We start from the raw sequence: 15,112 nt of genomic DNA, 5'->3' as shown, positions 1-15,112 counted from the left end.
GTTCGGTGATTTAGAGAATGCGATTTCCTTCTTACCAGAAAATGGATTCGTTTTCTCATAATCTTAAACTCTTAGTTTTCAGTCTATGGAAAACGTTCTCGGTAGATCGATTAGTTTATACCAAAAAAGTAAAATATATACATTTTTTATTTTAAAAAAAAAATTCTTTCAAATAAAAAAAGAAAGAGGTGTGACGCACACGCATGGATGGTTAAAGCTAAAAGGTTGAGGTCCGACTCTTAAAGAGCTTTTTGACCGCCCTCAATACGTTAGCTCGAGCGTGATTGTACTCTGTACAGTGCAGGATCCGAGGCCCATCACAGTCAGGTAAAGATCGGGCCCAATCGATTCTCTCTGCGGGCCCAACTAAAGAACGAAAGAGAAGTCTTTAACTCGACGGGCGAGGCCGACCGGGTCAAAGCTACAAATTCGCGACTGATGGCATCGGATCTTTTAAAAGCGGATACTGAAATGGGTCATTTTGCTATTTAAGAGGCCATGCCCGCCTTGCAAACTTTACCGTTGTCTTGCTGTGTTATCCGTTTTGTATTCTTAGCAGTAGGTTGTGGTAACAATGGAAGATTCGTTTCACGGCACCATCCCACCCGGCCCGCCTCGTGTAGGCCCCACCCGAGTCATGTCATGCACTTGTTGGTTGCTCCCGCTTGTGATGCCCGTACCCCTGCCTAGGGATGATCGATTTCAAGGCGGGTAGGTTCCAGATCTAAAACCTGAAGTCTAGTATGTGAAATAGGTATCCAGTTTCGGAATTTTGAACCCACCTCGTTTCTCTTAAAACCGACCCTAGAACCTAATATGTTTGTCTAATTCGGTTCTAGGGTCTACCTTGAAACCAATTTCTTTGTCTTTCTTCTTTTTTTCTTCGTTTAAAAAAAATAAATAATGAGTAGCAAAACACCTCAAAGTAAAATAACGATATAAAACAAACACAAATATAAAGCAATAGGGAAGTTAAGCTCATTTAAGAATAATAAATCATCTTTTTCGAACTTCCAAAAAATAGGTTCTAACCAATTCCCGAGTGGGTGGGTCGGTGGCTACATTCATCTCCCCCAAAAACTGGAACCTACTCGTACAATATCGGTTGCAAAAATTTAGAATTTCGAATCGGGAATTGGACCTGTTTCTAGTGGAATTGGCAACCAGACCTATTTGATACGAAATTGAAGGATGAATACATAATTTATCGTCAACAAAAAATCTAAGGCATGGATTGCTGCTGCAGTGATAACAATTTTCCCTTGAAAAATATTCTTGGGAGGTCAAAAACAATCGTTCATTAACAAAATGTTTTCTCAAATTGGAATTATCCCTTCTCGTCTTTCCCTTTTCTGAAAACCACGCGTGCTCCCACGCAAAAGTTAAAGTTTCACTACCAAAGCCATGATCCTCGCAGGAAGCTCACGAGTAAAAAGGCACCACCTACTCCCTTCCCCTCCCCCATCTTCCAGGCAATCATACAGCGCGATGCACCCATCTCATTGGCCAAGAACAGCATAAACTACTATCCTAGAACTAGTTCAAGACCCAGGAAAACAAACCAGTTACAGCCTTCCCTAGGTCTCTCTCCATGAGAGCACTACAGTAATCGCTTTGAAAAGCCAAGCCATTCCATAAACGGGCATTATGAACAGATTTCAGAGGCCTTTCGTAATGTCGGATCAATCCGTCCACTCATAGTAGCCCGGCAAAGCCGAGGAGACAAGGGTGCTGCTACACCCATCAAGAGAATCAGCTCGCCGAAAGTACAGCGCCGAAATTTAAATTATTTGATCTAGCAGGAGATAAGATTAGCCTACAGCACATGGTACTAGTGTAGTAAGCCGACCTGCCTAAACTTCCCCATACAGAAGGGACCAGAGACCTCAAATTTGAAGAGAGACTGCAGATAATACAGATTATCACCGACTAGGATGACAGAAGAGAGAGAGCACCGAACCGGTTGGGAGAGCTTATCTGATCTGGAAATGTTTGTAGGTGGCATTCTCTTGGATGGTTATCGGAATCCGGCCACGGTCATTGACTTGTCCGCAGGCTAGCTCCTTCATTTGATGAGTGCCGCCGGCTTTTCCACTCGAGCCCTCCATGTGAGACGACTCGGCTGGGTTCTTTCTTCTCCGTTCGTTGTGTCCTGCCAATCGTCTGCGGCAACTCCTTTTGTTTTCGTCGAATTCTGATAGCTCATGGAACCTGCACATCAAGCTCCGAGTTGGGAAAAAGGACAGTTAAAGATAACAGCAACGATCCCGATCAAACCTTATAGAAGTTCAAGAAAAGACATTCCCTTAATTATTGTGTGCTTGAAGCACTTGCAGAGAGAGAGAGAGTGAAAATGAACATAAAATTCACTTCCAACATACAGAAGATTAAATTTCGAAGGCAATCACATGGATCGAAATGAAGATCATAGAGAGAATTTAGCTTCCAAGATGAGCATATGTACTAACCTCAGAGCTAAGACATATAACTGTCCAATCAGGGAACATTACTATTACGACAATCCGATCAACCAAGTCCTAAAAGTAGATCGAAGTCAGTCAGGCTACACTGGAATCGCGCGATTTGAAATGAAGCAGAGTGAGAATCGGCGTCTCCAAAATTTAGCAGACGACCTGGATGGAAAATTGCCACTAATTCTCATAGAAGGGCTCAAAAATCAAACGTCCTAGCGTAATTTGTGACATTCAACCCCAATTTCCATTCTAAGTCGCTTGCTTTCGCTGTGCTCTCTGTAGGACATTGACATGATCCTCCAAATTATAATTCTTCAAGGTGAACTTAGAATTGTGAGTTTCTGGATCTAATTGATGTAACAAGAGCATTATAATTCTACTGATCATGAGCCCATTCGAGTTCAAAGCTCACTTCTTAGGATGACACAAAACACACCACATCGCATCACACAACAAACACCCCAACAGGATTGCAAAGAAATCGGACAGGACCTGCTACATTGCTGACAAAAACGCTGGTGAAGGCCGGCGACGACCACCGCCGGAGCCTTGGAGTGCTGCTCGCACACCTTGTGCCTCCGGTGGTACTGCTTCGCCTCCGTGAGATCAGCCGTGCACTTCTCCGCCTGGCAATTCCTCGACGCCGTACCTAAACATCAGAGCAGTTCACAAAAGCATCTTTACTAAAATCCACTCCCGTCAAGAGAAAGCTCATCACAAGTCTAAAGCTGGCGAACAACGAGGAGGCGCGACGGAACGCCATTGACATATGCACATGCCGACCGAATTGCTATTACCGCTCCCTCGCTTGCCTCCGCTCGACGACGATATCTTCTTCTTCCTGGAGCCGTCGTCGTCGTCGTCGTCCTCTCCGTCGCCGGCGCCGTCCTCGTACTCCACCACCGGCTCGGCTTTCACCTTCTCCTCGAAGTTCGCTCTCTGCTTTCCCTTCCCCATCATCGCAGAGGCTCTGCAAGGCGCTTCCGGCGAGCCGATGATGCAGGGAATTGTGGGTTTGAGGGGGAGAGAGGCAGAGCGAAGAGATGGTGATGGAACGGTGGTGGAGTGGAATTATAAGGGGGGAAAAGGTGGAGAGAGAAAGAGAGAGAGACTGAGCGTTCGCGTTTTGGTGTCTGGTGAGGACCACAGCCACAAGCTCCATTTTCGTTGATTTTTGATTCTGAAACTCTGTTTTTAGGTCCGTTGTCGTACGTATGTAGGGGAGGCGACGAGTGCCTGTGATAGACCCGGAAAAAAAATAAAATTGGAAGGTAAAAAAGTTATGAAATTCTGATAAAAGTGCAATATTGAATCTTACGGTTTATAAAATGTACAATTTAGCTCGTCTTTTAATTGAATTAAATAAATTCGGACCAGAACAACATCGTTTTAACCTTTAATGTTTTAACCACATCTAAAAGAGAGTGGGTTCCAAGGCCGGTCTCGATTTCGCTTGGAACCTATCTTATCGAGACCGGCTCTTCATCTACCTTGCGTATCATGGAACTTATAACCTACCATGTTAATCGGTTCCATGTTCTGTCCAAGAATTGGCCGATTCCTTTTTTTTTTAATCTTATTTTTGGCTTCTGATTTTTTGTTCCATTTTCGGTTAATCAAAATAAAAGTTAACGCAATAACAAAAATTCACATCTATCAATGGCAACAATCATAAAGAATGAACACGTTAAAGAAAAACAAACAATAGAGAGTTTAAAACCCGTAACATAAAAAAGATCCCAATCCAATTTCTTGGTTTCATGTTCCTTGTTCAGTTCTTATTATAGGAACCGAGAATCGAACCGCATAATATCATTTTCATTTATGATTTTGAACCGGGAGTCGGGCAGCGAACCGCAAGAACTTAGAACCTTATCGGTTCTTACGGTCAATCGGTTTGATTCTCGGTTCTACCTTATACTCATGCTCCTCTAGCCACAACAGCATTTTTGTGTTAGCCATGCAAGACGAAGTTAATAGAATGACTTGATTGCATCGATTTGACAAGTTTTAAGATTTGATTGCACTTTTTGAAAATTTTAAGACTCGATTGCATGTTCGTGACAAGTTTTTGGAATTTCTCGTGCGCTTATCTCGAGAAAAATACGACATATAACGAGACCCACGTGATTGATGAGAACGATGATATTGAACTACATAAATTTCGAGAGATAGAGACTGAGAGCATAGAGAAAAAGGCACGCCTTAAATTAAGCAAGTGGAGTAAGAAATTAAGGGCAAGCTTGGCGCCAAATTATGCCAAGCACTCGCACAGATCGCATTGGGTCGACAATAAAACCTTACAAAAAGAACGTGTAGACCGCACGATTTTGCACTTATTAACTGTAGTTGTACAAAATATATTGCCAATCAAATGAAAGACTAATTTTTCAAAGATCATCAAACAGAGGATGGACATCATTTTATGTGTTTATGCATGTTATAGGCAATAATTTTGAAAAGTTCAGTGACATGCTCTTTATAGATAAATAAAAAAATAAAATAGTGTAGAAAGAAAAGTAGATAATTTTTTTGTGAATACCGCCACAAATTAGTACACTTACGACAAATTCATCCCAAACTAATTTTTTGACAATCAAAAACCCCAAATCGATACACATGTAACAAATTTACCTTTCGTTAATTTACGCTAAATTTTATCATCAAATTGTTGAGTTAGATGATAGATGGCAATTCACAAGCTCACTAATTTGGAAATTTTACCTCTTTTGGCACATGTGTGTCGGTTTAGGGTTTTCGTAATATTAATCCAATTTAACGGATATTAACGTAAGATAAATTTGTCATATGAGTACTGATTTAGAGTATTTTTACAGTCAATAGTTTGAGATCTATTTATGATAAGGGTATTAATTTGAGATTTTTTATAATCAAAATTTTAGTTTGGGATGAATTTATCGTATGCGTACTGATTTGAAGTTTTATGTGGTATTAGTATTTTTTTTTTTTTCTATCGACAGATGAAAAAAGGATCAACCACCTAACGCTAGACATAGGGAGATGCACGAGCTATTAAAGCTCGGCTTGGGAGATGATTCTCGTGAGTGGTGGCCCCACCCGCCACAATGAGAGCGTACGGCGCGTGATCGTTTTACGTCTGCGGTTGTTCACGGTTGGACCGGCTGGAAGAATGTTCTGGTGGTGGCGGGACTCCCCCAAGGAGGCGACGTGTCTAAGCCTGATTGGTAGCATGACAGGTCAACCGGTGACTTTGACTTTCGAATCTCCTCAGACTAAGGGGAGGTCGAAACGTGGCGAGCTCATGTGATGAGGGGGCGCGTGGGATAGCTGCTGCAGTTGGTTCCTTTCCTGTGTATGCGCGAGACACCACTACAAAACGGGGAGGTTGCTGTTTCTGGGACCCCAGCTTCCGTCCATGTAAAATAAATGCTAGATTGTGTTAGCCCAACATAGAAAATAGATCTTCAAATTAACATAGAAGATTATTATTTGGTGTTTAACGTGGCAAGCTTATTTAAACAATAGATAACAGTCTGTCACATTATGTAGTAAAATTGATTTAATAAGCCTAGTATTAAGGATGTGCAACCGGATCGGGTTTACTCGGAATCCGGATCGAGCCACCCGAAAAACAGGTTCGGAAATCGGTTCCCATTCAAACAGGTCCAGGAATCGGGCTGATTCTCGGTTCCAAGTACCTAGGAACTAGATTGATTTTGAAATTGATTTTCAGCTACTGTTTGAAAAAAAAAAAAAAAAAGTCTCGCTAGCCTCACTTTTACTGTTTTTGGTATATTGTAATTTTTATTGCTTATATTTTGGATTGTTGCTTTTGGTGGATAGTGAGTTTTATTATTCGTCTTTTGCTTTAAATAGTTTCATTGCAACTCATGTTGTTTTGTTGGGAAAAAAAAATTAAAAAAAAAAACAAGTTCTTGGATAGACCCTTGACCAGACAGAAAAAACATGGTAGGTTCCAAAACGGTTATAAGACAAACAGAGTAAGTTTCGGTGTTTCAAAATTTTAAGCCGATTATAATTTATAACATGATCGGTTTCGGGGTCTAGGTTCGGAACCTACCTATCCAGCCCACCCCTACCTTATTGCTCGATTTTGAAAGCGGAAATTTATGATGGGAAGATTTCAAGTTCAACTAGAATTCATTTGATTGTGAGATTCAAGATTTGTTGGGCTTGCTCGAGCACTATGGGTCCGTTTGTTTCACTGAAAATTTCATGCTAAAAGTAAATTTTGTTTCCACCAAATCATTTTTCGAGATAATATTCCAAGTTAGGATTTCTTTTTGTATCTTCCTAACTACCTTTGTCTCTCTCTCAGGGTTATCTCTGCTCCCATACAGAGTGGTGATTCAACCTTGCCCGTGACTCCCCCCCTCTCAAATCCTTAACTAGCAGGGTTGCATGCGTTTTAGCAAGTTAAGAAATTCATCTTCCTAACTTTAAGCATGTATATTTTTTTTACGATAAATTAATTGGCAGAAAGTTTGTTTACTAAAAAAGGAACACCCTAAGAGTAAATACAATTGAAGATATAAAAAGTAACAGTTTCTTCATGTTGATCATTTTATGTAACCAAAAAACTAATTTATCTGTTAAAATATTGAGTATTAAATCATGCATATATATAATAATTTAAGCTTTTAGAATAATTAATAGTGGTCCCACCAAATCTCGCATGATATCATCGCATATGTTTCTGAGTTTCAATCTTTTTAGACCCCACTTGATCGCCAAAACCCTGTCAAATGGCGATATACTCTTTGACGCAATATGAGATACTCACTAAACATGACGAGATTTTTGGGAAAAAAAAATCCGCTTGGAAAACAATGGCGCCGAACGTCTAGCTAATCGAATCTTTCCATGCATTAATCGTCGTAAATATGTTATCATACACGAACATGAATTGATTTTTTTGAAAATCACGAGCGATATCTCAACTTTTGATAAAATGAACACGATTATAAGTAAATACATGACTTAATTTCACGTTCCATAAAAATCACCAACTTTACATCTAGTCTTAATTCTATCCTAGTTTTTTTTTTTTTTTATCTTATGAAATACCATTAGCTTTAGGTCTTGTCCAAATTCTACCGCCCTGTCCAAATTCTACCCTCAAATTTATTCGGTCTCATAAAGAAACTACCATCTTTTACTCGAGTCACAAATCTTCTCCGTCGACCCTCTATCCAAAATTTCTCGTTGACAATCGAGAGGTGGAAACCTTCCAAGCACAAGTTGTACGAGCGTCTTGATTGCAAACATTCCGACTGTGAGAGATGGAACACTATTGAACACGAGAATTGAAGATCGAGGACAAAATCGAAGATCCTCAAGCAAAATGAAAGGAAGACTCTCTTAAGAGTAAGAGCAATTGAAGAAATCTAATCATAATTACTCTAGTTTTTACCCAAATTATCCAAGAAGACAGTGTTTGAACTGATATGCAAATACATATCCAAAATACACCTTATTGGATCTGAATTTGGGGAAAAACTATACCAATGACGTGAGAATACCACATAAGGTCACTAAGGGCAATATTGGATAGAGGGTAAATGCGGATAAATTTGGGAATCAAGTTAAACTTAATGCTTTTTTATAAGACAAAAAAAATATAGGAGAAAATTGAAAATGAACCTAAAGTTGGGGTTTTTTTATGAGACAAAAAAGTTTAGGGTAGAATTGAGATTGGATCTAAAGTTTGGAGTTTTCTATAGGACAAAAGTAAGTTTAGGATAGAATTGAAATTTTGACTAAAATCGGGAGATTTTTTAGGGCATTAGGTTAGTAATTTTTAGACTCACAATCCAATGGGGTGATGTACCGTGAAAAACGAAAATGCATGAAAGTTACTGAACATGTGCGCAAAACTTAACCAAGATTTAATGGCACAGTCCCGAATGTCCGAACTTACTAATGAAGGCCCCCCCACACTTTCTATGATATAAGGCACAACCATTAAGTGGGATAATTACCAAAATAGTTTTAAACCTATTGTTATTGTATTAATTTAGTCCTAAATCTTTTCTTTGCCAATTCAATTCCAAACGTTTTGCATTTGTGCCAATTTAGTCTATTTGACAGGTTGACAGTGACGTAACCAATTTTTAATAATATTTTAATATTTTTTTTCTAATTTTTAGTTAATTTTTTATTTTTCTTTTATTTTTTATTCTTCCTTCTTTGCTTCTATTCATGGCCGGCGAGGGTTGAGGGCCGTGAAGCCCTTGTCGGGCCTCACCCGCGGCCGTTCTTCACGAGGGTTTCGTGAAGCGTGGTCACGAGCAAAGGCGACCATAGCCTCGCTAGGCGCAACGAGGCCGATCAAGAGCCGCGAAGCCCTCGCCAACCATAGTAGAGTAGGAAAGAAAAAACCAAGGCAAAAATTAAAAAATCATAGATATATTATTAAAAAAATGTCTACGTTAGTATTGGCAATGCCACATCGTTCACCATTAGATAAAGTGGACTAAATTAGCATAGTTGCAAAAGGTTTAAGACTCGCTCGACAAAAAATATTTATGATTGAATTGGTACAATTACAATAAGTTTAAGACTTTTTTGGTAATTCTCCTACCATTAGGTTACATAAGATAATTGTAAAAGCTGGAAAGTTTCAAAAAAAGAAAAAAAAACAAAGCAAAGTCGATTATAGTTAGAGGGTTCTTGACAAAAAAAAAAAAAAAACGCGTGGGTTGGGTCAAGTTTAATATGGTTCGATCCATTTAACCCATTTTGACCTATTTTCATGTAGTGCAAATCTAACGATCCACACCGGACCCGACCCGTATTACTTAAACATTTTTATATTTAACCAAATCATGAAATATTTATTTCTTATAATTTCTTAAGAAAAATGATATTGCTAACATACTTTCATGCAATACAAATTTAATGAAATTCTTTCAATTGTTTTCAATATTTTATTTTAAAAAATGATAAAAAATTAAATTTTTTTTTTTTGAAAAGTGTTTTTATTTTACTTTCTCTGTCGGTGGTGGTCTGCAGCGGATGGCGGTTGTCGGTGGTGGTGGATGGCCGTGGTTGGAGGCAAAAGGACAATTAACGTTGGTCGGCGGTGAAGGGTGGTTAACAACGGTCGGCGGCGGCGGACAATGACATCGACAGCTTTTATATTTTTCAATATTCTTTGTGAATTTTCTTTCTTTCTTTTACTTATAAAAAAACAATAAAAATGAAAATCAAAAATAAAAAAAATATAAAATTGATAAATGGATTGGGCGTGCTTGTCTAGTTGAATGGGTTGTCAATGGGTTTATCGAACCCTTTTACAACCTAGATATAATTAGAATAACCCCTTAATAACCAAATTTGTAGAAATTGACTAATCCATATTTGACTCATTTTTAATAAAGTGGGTTCAACTCATATTGACACCTCTAATTATAGTCGAGCTTCATAAGAGGAGTCGCCCATAATTTGGGCATACTTGGACAAAATATTGTTTTTTCTTATGTTATCGATTCAATCCATTTCTTTGTATCGTGTGTGGATTGACTGGTTAACCTCGCGAGCTCTCTTCCGAAATGGGACTAGACCCAATCATGTTTCGTCACGAAAGCCCATGCCAAAAAGGTCCTAAGAGAACGAAGTTTCTGGCATAATACCCTAAAAAACTCATAATTTTACATTCAACCTCAATTTTAAGCTCATTTATTTTTTGTTTTGTAAAAAATTTCAAATTTTAGATCTTGTCCCAATTCTACCTAGATTTTTTTTTTTTGGTCTCATAACAAATCACCAACTTTTACTTGAGTCCGAAATCTGCTCCCCGTTAACCTACCGATTCAAATTTCTCTTGACAACTAGAGATGGAAAACTTCTAAGCGTGAGCTACTCAAGTGTCCCTAGCTAAGTGTCTTGAGCGCGAGTTCTCTAACCGCGATAGATGGAGGACTCCTGAGCGAGAGAGATTAACGACTAAGCGCAAAATTGAAGATCCCCGGGCCGGATGCAAGGAAGACTATTTTAAGAGTAAAAGCAACTGAAGAAAACCAATCGTAATTGCTCCATTTTTATAAAATTTCATAACCAATATGACGTCGTTTGGGATGACATGGAAATTCATCTAAAAAAGACGTCTTTTTGGATACGAAATCTTGAGAAGGAACTAGAGTAATTATGTGAATGCCACATCAACGGGGCTATTTTGGACGAGATGGTTAAGAGAGGCAAATATGAGAGTCAAATAAAAATTCGTGATTTTTATAAGACAACAAAATTCACGGTAGAATCGGGACTTGGTCTAAAGTTGGTAGTTTTTTATGAGATAAAAGTAATATCTAGGGTAAAATTGGGGTTGGACTAAAAGTTTGGAGTTTATATTGAATAAAAAAATGTTTAAAAATAAAATTAGGACTAAAGTGAAAGTTGGAGGTTTTTCCAAGGATACGAGGCCTGAAGTGTACTTGTGCAACTCATGAGGTTTTTTGTTTTATGTGCGTGGTCGAACTTGACGAGGTATTTTTAAGCTCAACGTCGGATCTCAACAACTTTTTATTAGAGCTCTATCTAAATTAGGTTAGCCCTAGTCTCATCGACCCAAGAAATTGGGATTGATAGGTTGGTCCATATGCATTAATAACGTAATTCTGTAGTCAAATAATTTAGCGTGAGATTCTCAAATTGCTTTCTTAGATCACCATCATAATGTCTTATCCCATTTTGGTGAATCTGAAATATTGATGCCTCTTAGTTCAATCCGAATTTATGGATCCAAAATGATCGTGGTCGTTGATCACGTGAGTGTCGCGTGTGGGAGCCACGCAATCATTGACCTCTGTAAACTCGAGCCGCGTAGATCTGGATTCAGACAAGTTTTTTGCCTATCCTTTTTCTTTTTCTGGTCCGGAATTTTTCCTGTCCTGTCCTTCGCGGCTTCCGTTGTGTGGGCATGGGAAGGGTTTCATTTTCCCAAAAGAAGAGGAAGGATGCCAGTCAGCATCGTGGCACGAATGTCATTTCCGAGAAAGGAGGAGGACAATGCGGTCATTTGGAGAAACCCTAGGTGGCGTCGGCTGATCTACCGATAAAGATTCGTCATTTTCAAACCCTCGGAAGCTTTTCCTCCAGTTAGCTGCGGTGCGTGCGGTTCGGTCATCGCTCTCCCGGCGACCTTCTAAGGTGAGCCTCTGTCTCGCCTCTTCGCCCATTTTGAACTTCAGCTCAGTGAGGTGATGCGATTCCGTCCCCGTTCTGATCGTTTTGAGGTGAAGATTGAATCGGATGATGGCGAGATCGCGTGTTCACTGTCTGATGTGGCCTGGTGGCGTTTTCGAGTTGCGAGTTCGTACTCGAGCTTGCTTTGACTGACCGTGATTCTCGTGCTTTTGGTTGATGTGGATCTTTGGTTTAGGACCGGGTATTGCGGGGCGATCTTCGTGACTCTGGACCATTTGCGGTTTTAGTTTGTTATAGGATTTGTTTTTGAAGTTTTGACTTGCTTCTGGGAAGGTTGTGTTCTGAGATGATGCGAGTGGGTTCTTAGAGGCTGTCATCATCGATATGGCAGTGCGATGCTTACTTAGTTTTAGATCATTAGGTGCTACGGGCAGTATGCTCGCAGTCTGTTTGCGAGGATTCCACCCTTTTACTTGCATCGCATCTGAATGTCGGAAAGTTCAATGACGAATCATTTTGTAATGGCCTCAAAAGTCCTTTGTCGTGGGAGATAGTCGAGGGGATGCAAATTTATCACTTCTGGTCAAGCTTTTCTGCATCGGCTAGTGATTTGAGGTCTGGTTCAGATGATTTAACTGTTGCTTTCAACTATTTTTGGCGTGTTCTTTTCTTGACAGTGCAAATTTGGGTTTGGATCTTCTGCCTGCACTGATTACGTGGAGTAGATGGTGCATGTACTTTCAACATGCCAATGCATATTGTCGTTCTGGTCACAGCAAAAAGTACTTCACATTGCGATATAGTTAATTCACGCAGATTTTGGAATCAATAGCTTTTCTTGACTTGCGATTGAATTTTAGATGTTGGAGAACTTTGAGAATTTTAGATGTTGGAGAACTTTGACCAGAAAATGATCTTTCCTTAGTCTCCGTTGAAACTGTGCTGTGAGTGCTGAGGGCGTCCTCCACATCATTCTCGTGTTCATCATCGTTTGCGGTGGACATTGTCATCATGCATATTGAAAGGCATTGTAGAGCATGTTAAATAAAATCCATGGGTATATGTATATAAATCTCCTTATCTGGTGTCATTTCGTATGCAGGTCAGCTTTTGAGTTGCAATTATGGCTGATGGATCACAGGGTCCATCTATAATTCGGACAATACATGGGCAGTCTTACCTCAGATCGAGGCTTTCTCCAAACGTGCGCCCAGGGAACTATGTTGCAGAGAATCTGACTGGCAGATATATCTATGGAAGGTCACGAAGTTATTCGCATCCAGCATTTCAAGCCACTGGTCTGGAACTTGTGTCATCCCTTTCTCCTGTTTTTGTTCAAGCTCCTTCCGAGAAAGGTGTAAAAGGTTTTCTAACTGACTTTCTCATGGGAGGAGTCTCTGCTGCTGTATCCAAGACAGCTGCTGCTCCAATTGAACGTGTTAAATTGTTGATACAAAATCAGGATGAAATGATCAAGTCTGGAAGGCTATCTGCACCATATAAGGGAATTGCTGATTGCTTTGCCAGAACTATTAAGGATGAAGGTGTACTTGCTCTCTGGAGAGGCAACACAGCCAACGTCATCAGATACTTCCCAACCCAGGTGATTTTCCTTGCATTGATAAACTTGGTAGTCATAAATATCTTCTTTTTAGCTAATCCTTCACGCTTTGTTCTAAATCTTGGGTTTCTGCATGTTGATGAGATAATAGATAACCTTTTGTATTGGAGGGAACTAGATTTACTCTTTAACTGTTGAATTTTGTCAGAGATTTTTCAGTTGGCCCTTTTGATTATTATGTTATTTTACCATCCCTAGTTGTGGGAAATTTCTGAGATATTTGCTTAATGTTTCTACCAGGCCTTGAACTTCGCATTCAAGGATTACTTTAAGAGTTTGTTCAACTTTAAGAAAGACCGTGATGGATACTGGAAATGGTTTGCTGGTAACTTGGCTTCTGGTGGTGCTGCTGGTGCTTCATCTCTTCTGTTTGTCTACTCACTAGATTATGCCCGAACACGTTTGGCTAATGATGCGAAGGCTGCTAAGAAGGGCGGTGAGAGGCAGTTTAATGGTTTGATTGATGTTTACAAGAAGACCCTTAAATCTGATGGCATTGCTGGCCTATATCGTGGGTTCAATGTCTCGTGTGTTGGCATCATTGTGTATAGAGGGCTGTACTTCGGAATGTACGACTCTCTGAAGCCTGTGGTTCTTGTTGGAGGGTTGCAGGTATATAAACTTACTATGTGCATTGGATCATCTTAGACTCTACAAAATATAAATGATTGAGAAAATGTTTCCTCAAATATCTTTCTCCTCTCCCCTCTACTTAATTCGTCGTTTTCTTTGGTAAAAACGTTTAGAGGACAGAAGCTCTACACATTATTGTGTGTTTCCAGTTGATCCTGATTAGTTTTGGCATTGGGATCTTCGTTTGCTTTGTTCTGATTTGTAATTGAGCCTGCTTCTTAGTATTGCTCTTCCCCCCTGAGAATTGTTTGAATGAATTCAAATTTACTTGTCCTGTTAATCTGATGACCTTGCCATTCAGATTAGTTTTGACATGTCAGGTCAACCCATCAGTAAGGACAGCAAGTATGGGGTGAACTGGGCCATGGAATGATGTTTGCAGCTTTGGATATCGCTTCTTTTAACTTGTGCCTGTTTGAGTTTTTGCAGGATAATTTCCTAGCTAGTTTCATGCTCGGCTGGGCAATCACAATAGGTGCTGGACTTGCTTCCTACCCAATTGATACTGTACGTAGACGGATGATGATGACCTCTGGAGAGGCTGTGAAGTACAAGAGTTCATTGGATGCGTTCCAGCAGATTGTCAAGAACGAAGGTACCAAATCACTCTTCAAGGGTGCCGGTGCGAACATCCTCCGTGCCGTTGCAGGCGCTGGTGTGCTGGCTGGATATGATAAGCTGCAGGTTGTGTTGCTCGGCAAAAAGTATGGTTCTGGTGGCGGCGGCTGATGGGAGCATGGTAAGGGAGATGATGACGATTATGAAAGCATTACGTAGGTCATCCTTTGCATCTTGAAATAATTTGGACAAGGAGAAATGCTTTCATCAATTTCTTCCTTTCTTTTTTGTGCATTGGAATTTGGAAGACTAGATGCTGCATGTTCTTCCTTTTCGCCTTGTGAATTGTGTTGTAAGAGTAAGATTTTGCATCCACTCGAACCTTTCCAGTGGGTGTAGCTCCTCAGAATTGCTTGTCAGGCAGAAATTCTGTTCTCCGTGGAAGATAGTGTTCTGCTACAATGTGTAAGCAATTACAGTGTTGGCTCGAACTTCAGTTTTGTTCATTGGTCTTCCTATTTGTCTGAGCGGAAAGAAAATTATCACTGCGCTTATGTCAAGCATTTGCATAGGTAAGCATCACATTGGGCATGCCCGTTTCGAGTTCCAGGCAGGCGTTGTCTCAAAACTTTGTCGATAATGGGTTCCCAATTTTTTCACACCAATCGATTCAAGT

The 15,112-nt window shown here is 39.9% G+C and overlaps 2 protein-coding genes across 4 annotated transcripts; one reads left to right on the top strand and one right to left on the bottom strand.

The window, feature by feature from the left end:
* Window positions 1-1,750: 1,750 nt before the first annotated feature.
* On the bottom strand, window positions 1,751-3,446 carry LOC115754488 (squamosa promoter-binding protein 1-like). 3 transcript variants are annotated; one of them, XM_048282990.1, is made up of 3 exons: window positions 3,212-3,446; window positions 2,967-3,123; window positions 1,751-2,211 (listed from the first exon to the last, which is right to left on the bottom strand). In XM_048282990.1, the coding sequence occupies exons 1-3, from the start codon at window positions 3,432-3,434 to the stop codon at window positions 1,974-1,976; spliced, it is 618 nt and encodes a 205-aa protein (XP_048138947.1). In that variant the 5' UTR covers window positions 3,435-3,446; the 3' UTR covers window positions 1,751-1,973. The 3 variants fall into 3 exon arrangements, with proteins under 3 accessions (XP_048138947.1, XP_048138948.1, XP_030549364.1); XM_048282991.1 differs by having other exon boundaries at window positions 3,215-3,446; XM_030693504.2 differs by having other exon boundaries at window positions 3,272-3,446.
* An 8,026-nt stretch (window positions 3,447-11,472) lies between these two features.
* Window positions 11,473-14,942, top strand: LOC115754485 (ADP,ATP carrier protein 1, mitochondrial). Its single transcript, XM_030693499.2, has 4 exons — window positions 11,473-11,627; window positions 12,727-13,227; window positions 13,486-13,857; window positions 14,308-14,942. The coding sequence occupies exons 2-4, from the start codon at window positions 12,748-12,750 to the stop codon at window positions 14,605-14,607; spliced, it is 1,152 nt and encodes a 383-aa protein (XP_030549359.1). The 5' UTR covers window positions 11,473-11,627; window positions 12,727-12,747; the 3' UTR covers window positions 14,608-14,942.
* The last annotated feature ends 170 nt before the right edge of the window (window positions 14,943-15,112 follow it).

This window comes from Rhodamnia argentea, chromosome 7 (genome assembly GCF_020921035.1).
Source record: "Rhodamnia argentea isolate NSW1041297 chromosome 7, ASM2092103v1, whole genome shotgun sequence".
Taxonomy (NCBI): domain Eukaryota; kingdom Viridiplantae; phylum Streptophyta; class Magnoliopsida; order Myrtales; family Myrtaceae; genus Rhodamnia; species Rhodamnia argentea.
This window is presented reverse-complemented; position numbering and strand designations above follow the sequence as displayed.